Raw genomic sequence first — 13,511 nt, 5'->3', positions numbered from 1 at the left:
GCATTGGGGAGAGTTATCCAGAGTCATTGGGCTGCGCTAGTACGCCTGTGACTGGGTCACTGAATGCTCTAGCCTACATGAAAAGACGGCTATCCCACATGTGTTGCAGCTGACCGAAATGATCGTTACGACCGAATGGAGGTAATTGGCATATTGCAGTCTCTACTCAGTCCCATCCCATATACAGAGCACCTTAAATTATGCTTCACACTACTTCAAATTTATTTGCTCTTGCCCCGTGAAATATGACGGGTAGTCATTCACATGGTGCTTATCATTGTACATACCTTGCAGCTAAAATTAGGCAAGGTGTTATATATCATCTGGAAAAAAATATTCATCTAGTATATAGATCCGATAGTTTTAGTCATAGTTACGTGCTACAGCAATTAACTGGCAAAGTTGATGTCAATGAGAAGGCTACCAGGTGAAAATAAATTATAATCACCTAATCGTTGAGATTCAGATCGTTTAGCTAAAGCTACAGTTTATATTATATATTATGATAATAACTGAGAATAATATCACGGGGAATTAAATATACGATATAAAAACCTTTAACAAAGAAAAGAATGTCCAAACAAATATAATATACATGTACACAGCTGGTTAATCGTCATCAGTGTCTGCAGGCCTATTTATGAACAGGTGATCAATGAAGTTCGTTAATTAGTTCAATCCAGTAGGCTAAATTTGACCACAGAATTCTTGCGAATGGCTCGTTTTTCGACAGATAACTCCCAGAGAATCTGTGAATTATGGCATGGAGGAAACTCGGGGAAACCATCACTCTTCTCCAGCTACCTGACAAACCTCCTCACTTAAAGCCGCAGCATGTAAGCGGCCTCTTGGTTCAAGGCAGCGTTAGGCCATAATCATTCGTTCATTCTTTGATCAAGGACTATTGGTCCAGGAGAGGGGCGCCTTAGTCGAATTTCCTTTTGATACACTCGTGAACGCCCAGAAATCCTACATTATTACTACTGTAGCGAGGTGCAAACTGCATGTAATATGAAAAGTATGAATTATGTTGAAGAAGCGGCAGCAATTTACAGATTTTGCGGTGAATGGGTAACTGTGTGCATGGGTGCATGTGTGGGTCTGGTTTGCTCGTTTCTTGAAAACTAATCAGAGGAAGAAGAACAACATAAATCTCAATGGTTATATTGTTTATATGAGACCTGCTGCAAGACCGAAATAAAGTATACCACTCTTGACATAATTGTTCACATAGTAACGCTTAATGCAATAATTATTTCAACAGGCGTTGCAATTCCAACAATTACTGAAAAAATATTTCTGTATATAGGGGTTACCTTTGATACGTTTACTGAAATATGCATTTCAGTAAGACCAATTCAAATTCTGTCATGAACATAAAGTGTCTTATTGAAAGAATCATGATAAATTTAGGACTTTTTCCTGCGGATGTAATTTCGCATCTTTGCAACTTTTTTGTATTAATTAACATGGACAGGACAGACGTGGGTTTGGTGTTAATGTTGGTGTGTGGATTTTTGGTTGGCTGGGTGGTTGTTTGGGTTGGTTGGTTTTTAGTTAAATGTGGAGGTTGTTGTGAGGATGAGATTGTAGCCCAGCTGTGCTATCTCATGACTTTGAGTTTGTTCAAGTATCTTTGTTTCAGCCTAATCTTTTCTATTTGAAGTTTGACATAATATTGAATTTTCCTTCAAACCTGCCCAACCGCCCAATCATTGGTAGCTTATTCGATCAAAGGGATCAATACGACAATAACTCCCGAATTAACTCTCTTAACTGTTATCCCTCTCTCGTTTAAAAGATGCTTTTTAGGAGTAAGCTGTGGTTAGGTGGGACCTCGAATAATGGCTAATGGCAAGTTTTGGAGTTCAAGTGGAATATAAGTTAGTTGAAAACGAAGCGTTAGCACAAATTTTAATTGTGTAAACTTAGTTGGAAAGTCCAGGATAGGTCTACTAGTTATGTGTTTTTTAAAATCAATCCGGAGGTAATTTTCAAACCCTGGCCCTAATTAAATACTATAAACAGCTTCGGGGAACTCTTCAACCGAGAAACATACACTTCATTTAAGATCCGTCGCCATTTCAGCTCATCTCAAGGGCTGATATCATGTTTTTTCACATTCTGTTGCCCAGAACATATTTGTCATTATAGTGACATAACCTACGTATTGCATGTTTTAAAACGTAAGTTTCCACCTCTCGTAGTTTCACGCCTCATAGGCGCTGTCGTGTATCAAGGGAGGTAATTCAGAGCAGGCCTATTCAATATGATCTGTCCAGAAAACTCTGTGGACAAAACAGGCCATATTTTGTTCAGTGAGAATGTGGGTGTTCGAAACTCGAACTTGATATGTAGCTTGTGATGATGAATCTACGTACGAAAAATTTTATTCCAGTGCGATGAACCGTTTTCTCATAAGTTTTGGAAAACCTTTGTGATGGGCTGACGGACTGATATCCTGTTAAATAGAATGCAAAGACTCCGGACCGGTTTTGGACTAATAAATAAAGTTAAAAACAATACAAACAGATCAATTGTTACATTTGTAAAGCTTTATTGAAACATTTATTTCATTAGTTGTAAGTTAATTCAATAAGAGTTGCAACAGAAAACTCAGCTCAGGTTCGAAAAGTAGCCTGGTTCTTTCCTGAAGATCTCATTGGTCGTTGGTTTCAGTGCAATATCTTCTCTAAATATTGTCCCAGTTTTATGAAATTTTGTTTCCAGGTTCTCTTTTATGTAGTTTAAGATTAAAGTTGAAAAACTGAATGGGTCTTTGCATATTTAATTATTCCTGATTAATTATTTGATTTATTTTGATTGGTGTTTTACCTCGTACTCAAGAATATTTCAGTTAGGGGTCTTTACTACGGCTACCAAGCATTGTGATGAGAGGAAACCGGGCAGAACCTGGGGGAAACCCACGAGAGGAAGTCAGCATGTGCTGCACTTGAACTTGCAGCGATCGCAATGGTGAGAGGCTCCATGGATCATTGAACTGCGCGGACACGCTAACGAATTAGAGAGAATTGTAAAGGCCACAGAACCATATTGGGTATATGAAACCTGAAATTTATGTGTTTTACTTATGAGAATTTTTCACATATACCATGGCGGTCAGTTTTATAGGTATACAAAAAAATCTCATGATCAATTGGCATTCACATGTATGCGTGTATGTGTGTATGGGCGCATGGGTGCGTATGTATGTATGTATGTATGTATGTATGTATGTATGTATGTATGTATGTATGTATGTATGCATGTATGTATGTATGTATGTATGTATGTATGTATGTATGTATGTGGTGGTTGTATTATACATCGCACTTAACAATTTTTCATACATGTATTTCACATACAAAGTTTTTCCATTATATCCCAAACTACAGAAGATACAATTTTGACAAGGGCTAAAGTATCTGTAAGGCTATTAATACATAAATTTTTTTTAAAAAATCATGAAAATAAAAAACAGACATAAATGTTGTGGGCACATATTTTTTTTCTTTTTAATTTATCGAGGTAATGTCATTTTGAATTGGAATTAATCATTACCGTCGTTTTTTATATACATTCATAAGGTGTAGCTAGCGTTGCTTAAATCTTTTTAGTCTTCTGTAAAATATCTCAGTTGCACTTCTTAAAACACCAGTTTATCTCGACAACCAAAACATGTATACGTGTTAAAGAAATGTCCTCAACTGGCAGATACCATCTATCATAAGCGTGTACTTTCTTTTTTTTCGGTTATCTTTGTCATCTAAGGCGAAAGCCTACACTGTATGTTCGAGTCTATACAGATGGCCGCCGACATCCGAGACACACAAAAAAGAAAACATATGCAGAGAATTTACAAACCACCTGCATTGTATGTGTCAGCTTGATATACGCGATGGCAGCGGTTCTTGTCACTTAACAGATTTTCACTTTGATGTATTTTGCAGCGGAAAGGAAATTGTCTTGCTTAAAAGACTGTAAAATACATGTACTTAGAGAGTAGACATAAAGAGCAGCGACGACAGTCACACTCAACCGTTGAAATACGGCTTAATATATGTCATTTTGATTATTATTCTGTTAATAATGCCTAAATAATAGAAACTTATATGTCCGTTAGGATCGTGATCTATGGAGAATAAGGAAAAAAATTTATTAGACATCAGGAGTCTGGAATTACTAGTTATGCTAATTTACGAATGTTTCGAATGCAATATTCCGATTTTGTGATATAAATTTTCATTGTATGTAGACTACTTACTTTTGCAATTACAAATTAAAACTACTAAAAGATTTATAATTGTTCTTATAAAATGGCTTTTAAAAAAGTAACCCTTGAATCCTCACTTGTCATTACATGCCTTACAAATGTTATTCGTGCCAAAAGCAGGGCGATCCATAAAGGAGGGGAGGTAAATCGCATCTTGGGTTGCATTACTGAATCTCCTTATGCTAACTTATAGTAGACTTTTGTTTGTAAGCTTGCACGTTTACAGCCAGTACAACGCTCTTGTTGTAAGATATTGATCGAACTTTTGGATCTTTGAATTTCCGCTTCACGGTTGTGATGTACATGTATCTCATTTTACGTCCGGGGCATGTTAAGCATCACAAATTATATCCCTATATACATCTATTGATTTATACATTTCACAACTTTACTCCTGATACATGTATTACTAAAAATCTAAGCTTCACTTTACATGAATATCCTGCCTTAATTTATAAGAAGGCCTGTGTTGAACAGTCGAGCATATATTTATACCGGTATATATGGGGAGGATGGTGTATATAAATGTCGTGGAAAGGAGTTTTATGATTTTGAAGTGAATTTAATTTGTTTTGTTTTATGATGTTTTTTTTTTCTTCTTATTTTTTTTTATTAAATTGAAGACTATAAAATGAATATTATAGTTCACATTACTGGGAGCAATCACGAAACAAAAATCAAAGACTGGATTTGCCACATCAAATAGGCAGCATTTATAGCTACCAGACTTATATACTTTAGTGTTAACGTTCTATACATTCCGAAATGCTGACCATTTTTGAGTTAAATTTGTGTGAAACAATGCATTCTTGTATTTGTATTTCCTTATCTAAATGTGTTTCTGAATTTTGGAAATTAAAAGGTCTTATAGATGTGTAGAGGTAAATTACAAAAATGAACTTGAGCCCTCACCTTGTATAATTGTGATATTAAACTATCGTATGAATGCAAAAGTAATGTATGTTTTTGTCTGCAAAGAGTTTAAACAAACTCTTATTCTTAAATCGCTAGCAATAACTCATATGCCTTTTAAGTAACAATCATCTTCATAATTATGTAATTGCTGAACCATGGCTAAAATAATCACACATATATATACACCAGTAATTGTCTACGATTTGAAAAGCTTAAGAAAAAGGTCTTGATTGTATATAATACAGCACTTTACAATGTATGCGTGTTATAAACCAGAAGCAACCAACGATGATATGAGTAAAAATAAGCAATGATCTGACAGGCTGCGGTATGCGCATATAGTATTTCAGCCACTAACAAATATTATATTTCTTTATCGAAACACTGAAGTGACCAGGTGAATGTTTTTATTTTAGGGATATTCACAAATTTATTATGTTGAAAGAACTGCAACCAGCAACTCACTCAAATGACTATTCAGTGAGAAAATGTAAATATACCGGTAGATTCAGGTATGTGCATTATAAAAGTAATGAACAACCTTTCTTCACAATGGGGAGTTTGCGTTTATGCAATTAGCCCAGTATGCCGATGCACAAGCCTTGACACTGCTACGCCGGAATGACACCGTTGCAATTCAGCTGATCTCCATAAAATTTAATGCCAAATATCAAACTGGTGAATTCTATTTAGCATATGTAATGTTCAAATCAAACACCACCGCAAGAAGCACCAGAGGGTCGTATAAGTATTCATACAGACACGTTGTATATGGCAACATGGTATTCTCCCGTCCTTGAACATGCATAAGCAGTTTTGTGATCTCTATGCACTCGCTCTTTCTTGGGCATCGCTTACAAAGCCCATGCGCATTGCTGTTTGCGCATTGTTATTTAATTATTTAGTTGAATGGTGTTTTACGCCACACTCAAGAATATTTCACTTACACGACGGCGGCCAGCGTTATGGTAGGAGGAAGCCGGGCGTATTGTAGCGTTTGTTGAAGAGCATGTACCTGGATGTCTTCGACCACACAGTATCTGAAGTGCGTAACATGTCGGTAGATAACTTGGTTTATATGCTGTATACGCTGTATGCGTTGCAGTGTAAACGCGAACTGACATATGTAGACATATATCATAAGGCTTAAAAACTAGTATGCTGAAGTATATAACTGTTTTATAAAGCTTTTGGCCATTAAGATAACCCATAACCCATATAGTATATGAAAGATCATCATGACAAGCTACACAGTTTCTTATCTTGCTATATTACATGATATTTTTCCATAGGAGGATTCAATTCATCAGTCTGGGTTATTAAATATACCTTCGCATGTACAGAAACTCCAGCTGCATGTTACGCAACAAATCACCTTGTCCAAAAACTCTTGAACATAATTTAAATGTATATCTACCGATTACTTGTGTCCATACAATCACAAGGTCGAACATCTCTTTGTGAATGAGCCTTTTTCACAGTATAGGAAGTGGGCGAGCTTGACGCAGTATTAATGCAACCTCTATGATCAGCAGTCACAATAAAAACAATAAAATCTTGAATAAAATATACTCTATTGTTATATGCTGTATGTTTACTTGGTTTAAAACAGAAAATAATTCATTAGGAATGTGTACCCTACAATGTATTGACAAACTGTGAGTATTAGGAACACAATTGGGGTGAACTGAGTGGATATTACATATACAATATATGTATTATATATACCATGCATAATTAAAGGCCCGGTTTCCTTCCACCGTAGGTGGCCGCCGTCATATAGGCCTATAAGTAAAATAGTCTTGAGTACTGCTAAAACAAATCAAATAAATAAATCAAATAAACATATTTAAAGGTATATGGCTTTAGTTAATTTTGTCAATGTTGATGGTCTGAGGGAAATGTATGCTGCTTATCAAGGGGTTTTAGAAATATGACACCTTGCTTAATACAGGCAGAATTTATGGAAGTTGATCTTGCAATTGTCAGTTTCTCTCTATATCAACTCGGGGTAATACACGTGGAGCCTTTAGAATTGTGCGGGTCTTAGCATGAATTAATTCCTTTTGTATTGTCCACATGTAATTAAGTATGCAAGTGCAAGACGTCTGAATTAACACCATATCATCAGTGCAGTACTTACCTTTGTAACATTTTGTAAGTTTTGTTCCTGTATTCATGTGTGACATCTTTTGAGCAATAGATCTTATCCAGATATATAGCTACTTGCACGAGTTAGATATCCATATATTAAGTCTTGCACATGGATACTCAAAAAAGGATACGTTACACCTCTTTAATCCCAGATGTACAATAATCCAATTACCAACACAATCATTTCCAACAAAATCTCGACTCTTTTGCAACATGATTAGATTTCGTATATATTTTCAAATAGCTGTGGTGAGCTATTGGAGTATCTCGAAACCTGTCCTAAGACTACTAATTATTTAATGTGAAAGTTTGAACATGCATGGCCAACTAATCTCAGAGCTATACCTGATATCCAGCATGTCGTATTTAGCGAGCTTGATTTTACCTTCGTAAAAAGTATTGATTTATTAATTTGGATACCTTTGTAGATGGTATATTGGTGAATGAATAAATTGATCAATCAATGTAATATTTTATTCTAACTGGACCATATATAGTAGTAATCTGTCCAAGTTAAACAAAAAGCTGTGAGAAACAGATAATTTGACAAAAAATAAATGATGCTAATTGCCGGATAGGGGTTCATTTTTGTGCACTAAAGTTTCCTGAAATGCAACACAAATTATCACCTATATTATTGGTATTCATTAATGTATGTGATAGTTCAATTGAATACCACATACAAATTACCAATTCTTTTCTAATTAAGCGTAACTAAATCTGAAGTTTAACGTAATGGCAAAGAAAAAGTCGCATGGCTTAGACTAAAGTATATTTGTATACATACTGTAATGGATAATATATATATATATATATATACATACGCAAAATACGATTGCTTCGACTGTTGTAAACTATCCTCGTCTGGAAATATTCTGGTGGTATAAACTAGTAGTAAGTCATAGAACGTTTAGTATGAACAACCGGCTAAAGAAAATGTATACTGAGAGTGATGCAAATAATCACCACATGCAGAGTCAGAAATTACCATTGAGTCCGGTACTTGCATGATTTCGTCTACACTGAATAGTGACATTGTGAATAAGTTTCGAATATTTCACGGTCAGTATACATATGCATATGAGGCTGAAAAAGAAATCAACAAACTTTAATAATCCTTAGTATATATCTTATAATATGTTCAATAGTAAAACCCAAATATATTGACATAGTAGAAATAAAAAGTGAACATTTATTCAGACAAATCCCTGAGATTTACATATTAAACATATGCGATTTCTCACATTCACACAGATCCTGTATGAAGATATCTATTAAGTTGAACATTACCTCGCGTCGTATATATAAAATATAGATGAATGCTATAATAGTATACACAAAGCATACCTAGGTCTATTTGTTGGCTCGAGCTTAAAATGTATAAAAGAGACCATCTCTATACATTTCTATAGGCAGGATTTTTTTCTATGATGATTTTTATATAATTAATTATAATATTTCTGTAAACTTTTGTTTCCCACAAGAAACTGTTAACGCTACCTTGGTATATTATGATACCATGTACTTCTTTTCAATGGCCAATTCCTGTAAATAACATATATATGATTTGTTTGAATTTTCAGATATTATCAAAAAATATGAATAACACATGTTCTAAAAATTATGATGTTTTTTAAGACATTCAAAACATGCAGAAGGAGTTGCAGTTCAGTGGTATATACATATACCATGAATTGCTTGGCCCACTCTCTAAAAGCAATTGTGTACAAAAATGCCCATAAAAACATATGTACCACAGGCACGCATAATTGTAGCAAATTTGGCAAGGAACATTACTGTGTACTTTGCATACATTGCATTTGTGGCTACACTTTTACTGTGTACCAAACTGAGTACCTGTGATACACATCTTGCTTACATCGCGAGCTACACAACGGCATGTGTGCAAAGCAATATATCCTTGCATACATGCTATTCAAAAACTGGTCACTGTCCCTCATTTAGTCGTCAAACATATGCGCCGCCCGTTTTGCTTGAGAACTTTGTTCATATCTATCAAAAGTGATTCCTCTTTCAATTAAACAGGAGGCATAGTTACATTTCATTCATTTCACATGAACGAAAGAAACACATCGATATTTATTCGAATGTAAAACGACAACAAATTAATACATATATCGTGAAACAAAAGTACTACAAGATGCGTCATTCATGCGTATAGACTTTCATTGTAATGTATTACACTTCTTAGAAAATGCGTTCGTTACTGTTTTACTATATTAGAGTCGTGTCCATACCATGCATTTTATGGCGACCATGGAGATATCCAGTGTTTCAAAGTTCATAGATGAATTGAAACGAAGCGTTTTCCACTCAGAAAAACACATGACCTTGAACATAATTTATACATATGCACGTGAGATAGGGTTGCGGCACTTGACTTCAATGCGTCAGAAATAAAAATTGGCATAGCATGATAAAATAACAAATAACCACGCGTTTTATTACAATTCATGTCATCATATTTTAGCAGATATTATTATATCATCCATAATATTTCACTAAAAATTAACTAAACTTAGAACCATCCATACTTTCCAGTTTCACAATTCATGCATGCCTCCGAAAAATTTGTACAATTACAATTAAATGAAGAATGTTTCCAGAATAATTTAGCAATAAAACGTTCCAGTGTGTGTACAAGATTCTTATACCTGATGCTGTAATAGTGTTTTAAAAAAAATATTATCATTTTTTTTTAGACATTATCTACTTTTGATGGTAAAATTTTCTAGAATCCTATAAAATGCTTACTGCCCAACAGTACTGTCCGAAGAGTGCAATGATGATTTTTTGAAAAGCATTATCAGAAATACACAAATAAGACCCCTGGACATCATTCGTTGCTACAGAATGTTACAAATTCTCCGTGATATACACAGGCTGTTCAGATCATGATGTGCTGACCATAAAGTGGATTCTGGCGCCTTTACCACTGCCCGGGTTGATAACCGTAAGCCGGGTAAGAATAGTTCGTGTACCCGTACAAATGAGGGGGGTTGTGGCTGTAATTGTGCCCCCCGGAAGGCACTATAAGGTCCACACATTGATCCCCGCCTTGGGGGTGCGTCCACGTACCGTATGGGGGTATTGGAGGTCCGTGTTGGGCGGGGTTGGAATCGTACATGGTGTACGGTGCGTTGTAAGCTTGAGGGTAGGACGGTGAAGGGTCCTGCAGGAGATATTGCTGGCCTGCCGGAAATGAGACGGCCCCGGTCATGGAAGCGGGTACATATAGCTGCCCAGCCGCCGAATGAGGAGGCTGGTACGTCGGTTTGACCAGCACGTCAGGCCTTGCGTTGTCACCTTTACGTCCACGACGTCGGGAACGTCGTCTTAAGCGAAAGTCTCCTCGAATGAAGTCGTCCAAATTTTCCGGATGTATCGTCCAGTAATTCCCCTTGCCGTCCTCGCACCTGCCGGCTTTGATAAAGCAGTCGTTCAGGGAAAGGTTGTGTCGGACACTGTTACGCCACCCGCGACTGTTCTGTCGGAAGTACGGGAAGTTCATCTCCATCCAGGTGTAAATGGAACCCAGGTTCATTCGTCTGTCCGGCGACTGCAATATCGCCTTCGATATAAGTCCGATGTAAGACATGGGAGGCTTCGTCTCCGGGCCTTCCTTTGGATCTGATGATGCGGAACCAGCGCTGGTAGCTGTGGCCTTGGTCTGGGCATCTGAGACCATGTCGGTGCTGTCCGGGGTGATAACTCTTCGGTCCACTTCAGATTCCTGTTCGGTTTCCCGTGATTGAACGTTCTCTGTCTCACCCGCAAGACACTCCACGGAGGGTGTGCAGTACGACGACGACTGCACGCAGAGACTTGCATGTTGTCCACGTTGCTGGACTGTGTACATTCGTCTGATTACGGATCCATCATTGTGGCATGCCTCCTCGAAGGGTCCGTTGAAGAAATTGTAAGGGTGGGCAGTTCTTGTGTCCTGCACTGGTGACTTCCTGTATTCGAACCCGTGTCTCGCTATCGGGTGAGAGTCCTCCATTCGCATGGCAGACTGAAAGCCGAGCTGACCCACCGGGCACTCTGACGAACGTCGCTCCACCTGCCGCAGGGTCCATGTAATACACGGGGCCAGGGACACAAGCTGGTTATAATCCCCTCGCCGATCATAGTTCGACGCGAGTGTCAACTCGGCCCGGTAGCCAGTTTGTCTAGTACTAGCTGCTTATCTTATCAATTAGCGAAACCCCTTCATTCTTCTAGAGTCAAGCGTCCTGACAGTTGTAGGCGGGGTTTGCCATCAACATTTTCATAACATGGCCGTTGACTATTTGCTGAGAAGTTTTGCGGTCGTCTTTGACCAATCGCTGTCGCTGCAGCGGAGTGATTGGTCCCCTCCTCAAATCTACTGTTGGCGAAACGGTGACAGGCTTCGAACAGAAATCGTCAACGAAATGATTTGTCTAAGTATCGTTTCTGTCTGATAGATAACATTGTCTTCGGGCGTAAGGAATGTCGAGGTGGTGTGTGAAGGGTAGTGATACGCGTTAAGTGGTACGTTCAAGCAAACACCAGTGGACGCGAGACGCACCCGCCCTGACCAAACGTTAGGGGGAGCCGACGGTGCGGCGGAACACGCCGCTTCTCCACCCCGACTCTGAGGACCAGTCAATCGCCACATGCCTCAATTGTCCACTAGGGTGGGAGCTAAGTGACCGACAAGATACACGAACGCTTAGCTATAATCGCAAAAATATCAAGTCCATGCAAAGCTAGATTAACAGCCTATCATCACTATCGTGGAATTATTGAAATGAAACTATAATTTATCTTACCTGGATGATATGTCAAAGCGCTGAAGTATCCTTAGCGTCGGTGTAACCTGTAAGAAAGATCGCATGCATTGTTGATGGGAATTTGCTTAAGGACGCTCGTTGTTTTAGTAATAAGAAAAGTGACAATCTTGATTTCAAGTCAACACCGGGCTGTCAACCCCTGTCACTCAGATAAGATAATCAAATTTCATTAATTCCAAGGTAAACAAATTTTTGTTAGCGTTTGTAAATAGTGGAGTATCTAGTACAGATAAGAACATGTTCCAAATGCCTTCATAGTAGTTGCAATATTATGATAAAGTAAAATCCAACATGACTTCATCTCCAGGTGATCGCTAACGAGGTCCCACGTTGTGTGGAAGAAAACGACGGCAACCTGTTGCTATAGCTGCGCCTGAAAAACATGGAGACATGTTGAACTAAATTTAATGTATTATTAATATCCATACCCTCTCAAGAGGCGTCTCCATGTGGTCTGTGGAGATATAATAGAGCACAATGATATATGTCAATAACTATTTTACTATATCCTCCCATCAGGGAATCTCGTTTTTACAAGAGCACTAACACCACAAACATATATAGTAGTATATGCGTCAAAGAGTGAAGGAGATGGATCTTTACAAAATGGATAGGCAGAACGAAAGCTACAGACTGTAACATATTTAAACATCGATGCACGTATTACTGTTTCGCCACAACTCTTTTAAACCGTTCCCAGCTAACTATCTTTTAAAGTCGAACAGGTTACCGACGTTACTGTCAGGAAACTTTTATATACATGTGTATATATATATATATATATATATATATATATATATATATATATATATATATATATATATATATATATATATATATATATATATATATATATATATATATATATATACAAATTTATAATTGTACAAATGTTTTCGGTTCTCTTTTGTTAGGTTCTTTACATACATATTGTACACAAGGTATAGACATGCATAACATTAATGAAGACATTAAATTTATCATACAAAATAATATTTATGATTTTGAAAGCAGCTGGTTAATGTAAATATTGCTTTTTGGGCTGATTCGGGTGGGGGGGGGGGGGGGCTGGTTTAAAGTGAAAACTATGCATGCGCACCCACACATTTGGGATATTGCGTATTGATCTAATTTATGGCAAGATTGTTTCGTCACGTCATCTGTTTTTTTTTTTATTATTGCGTAGTCATTTTCTAGTCTAATTTAAATGTCAACTGTAATTTTGGTGACTTACTCCACGCTTATCCACAAATGATATCCAACGTGAAATTATTTAGTAGTTCAAGTTACACGAAGGAAAGGACTTGTACAATTCTGCTACACATTTTCAT

At 37.2% G+C, this 13,511-nt stretch overlaps 1 protein-coding gene across 1 annotated transcript; it reads right to left on the bottom strand.

Moving 5' to 3' along the window:
- Positions 1–8,555: 8,555 nt before the first annotated feature.
- LOC135471520 (forkhead box protein D3-like) lies at positions 8,556–11,490 on the bottom strand. Its single transcript, XM_064750785.1, has one exon. The coding sequence runs from the start codon at positions 11,370–11,372 to the stop codon at positions 10,293–10,295; it is 1,080 nt and encodes a 359-aa protein (XP_064606855.1). The 5' UTR covers positions 11,373–11,490; the 3' UTR covers positions 8,556–10,292.
- Positions 11,491–13,511: the final 2,021 nt, after the last annotated feature.

Source organism: Liolophura sinensis, chromosome 7 (genome assembly GCF_032854445.1).
Source record: "Liolophura sinensis isolate JHLJ2023 chromosome 7, CUHK_Ljap_v2, whole genome shotgun sequence".
Lineage (NCBI taxonomy): Eukaryota > Metazoa > Mollusca > Polyplacophora > Chitonida > Chitonidae > Liolophura > Liolophura sinensis.
Note: the sequence above shows the minus strand (reverse complement) of the source record. Positions and strands in the feature narration are given on the sequence as shown.

Coding starts and splice junctions, on each gene's coding strand:
- LOC135471520 (XM_064750785.1), bottom strand. CDS start 11,372: ATGCGAATGGAGGACTCTCACCCGATAGCGAGACACGGGTTCGAATAC.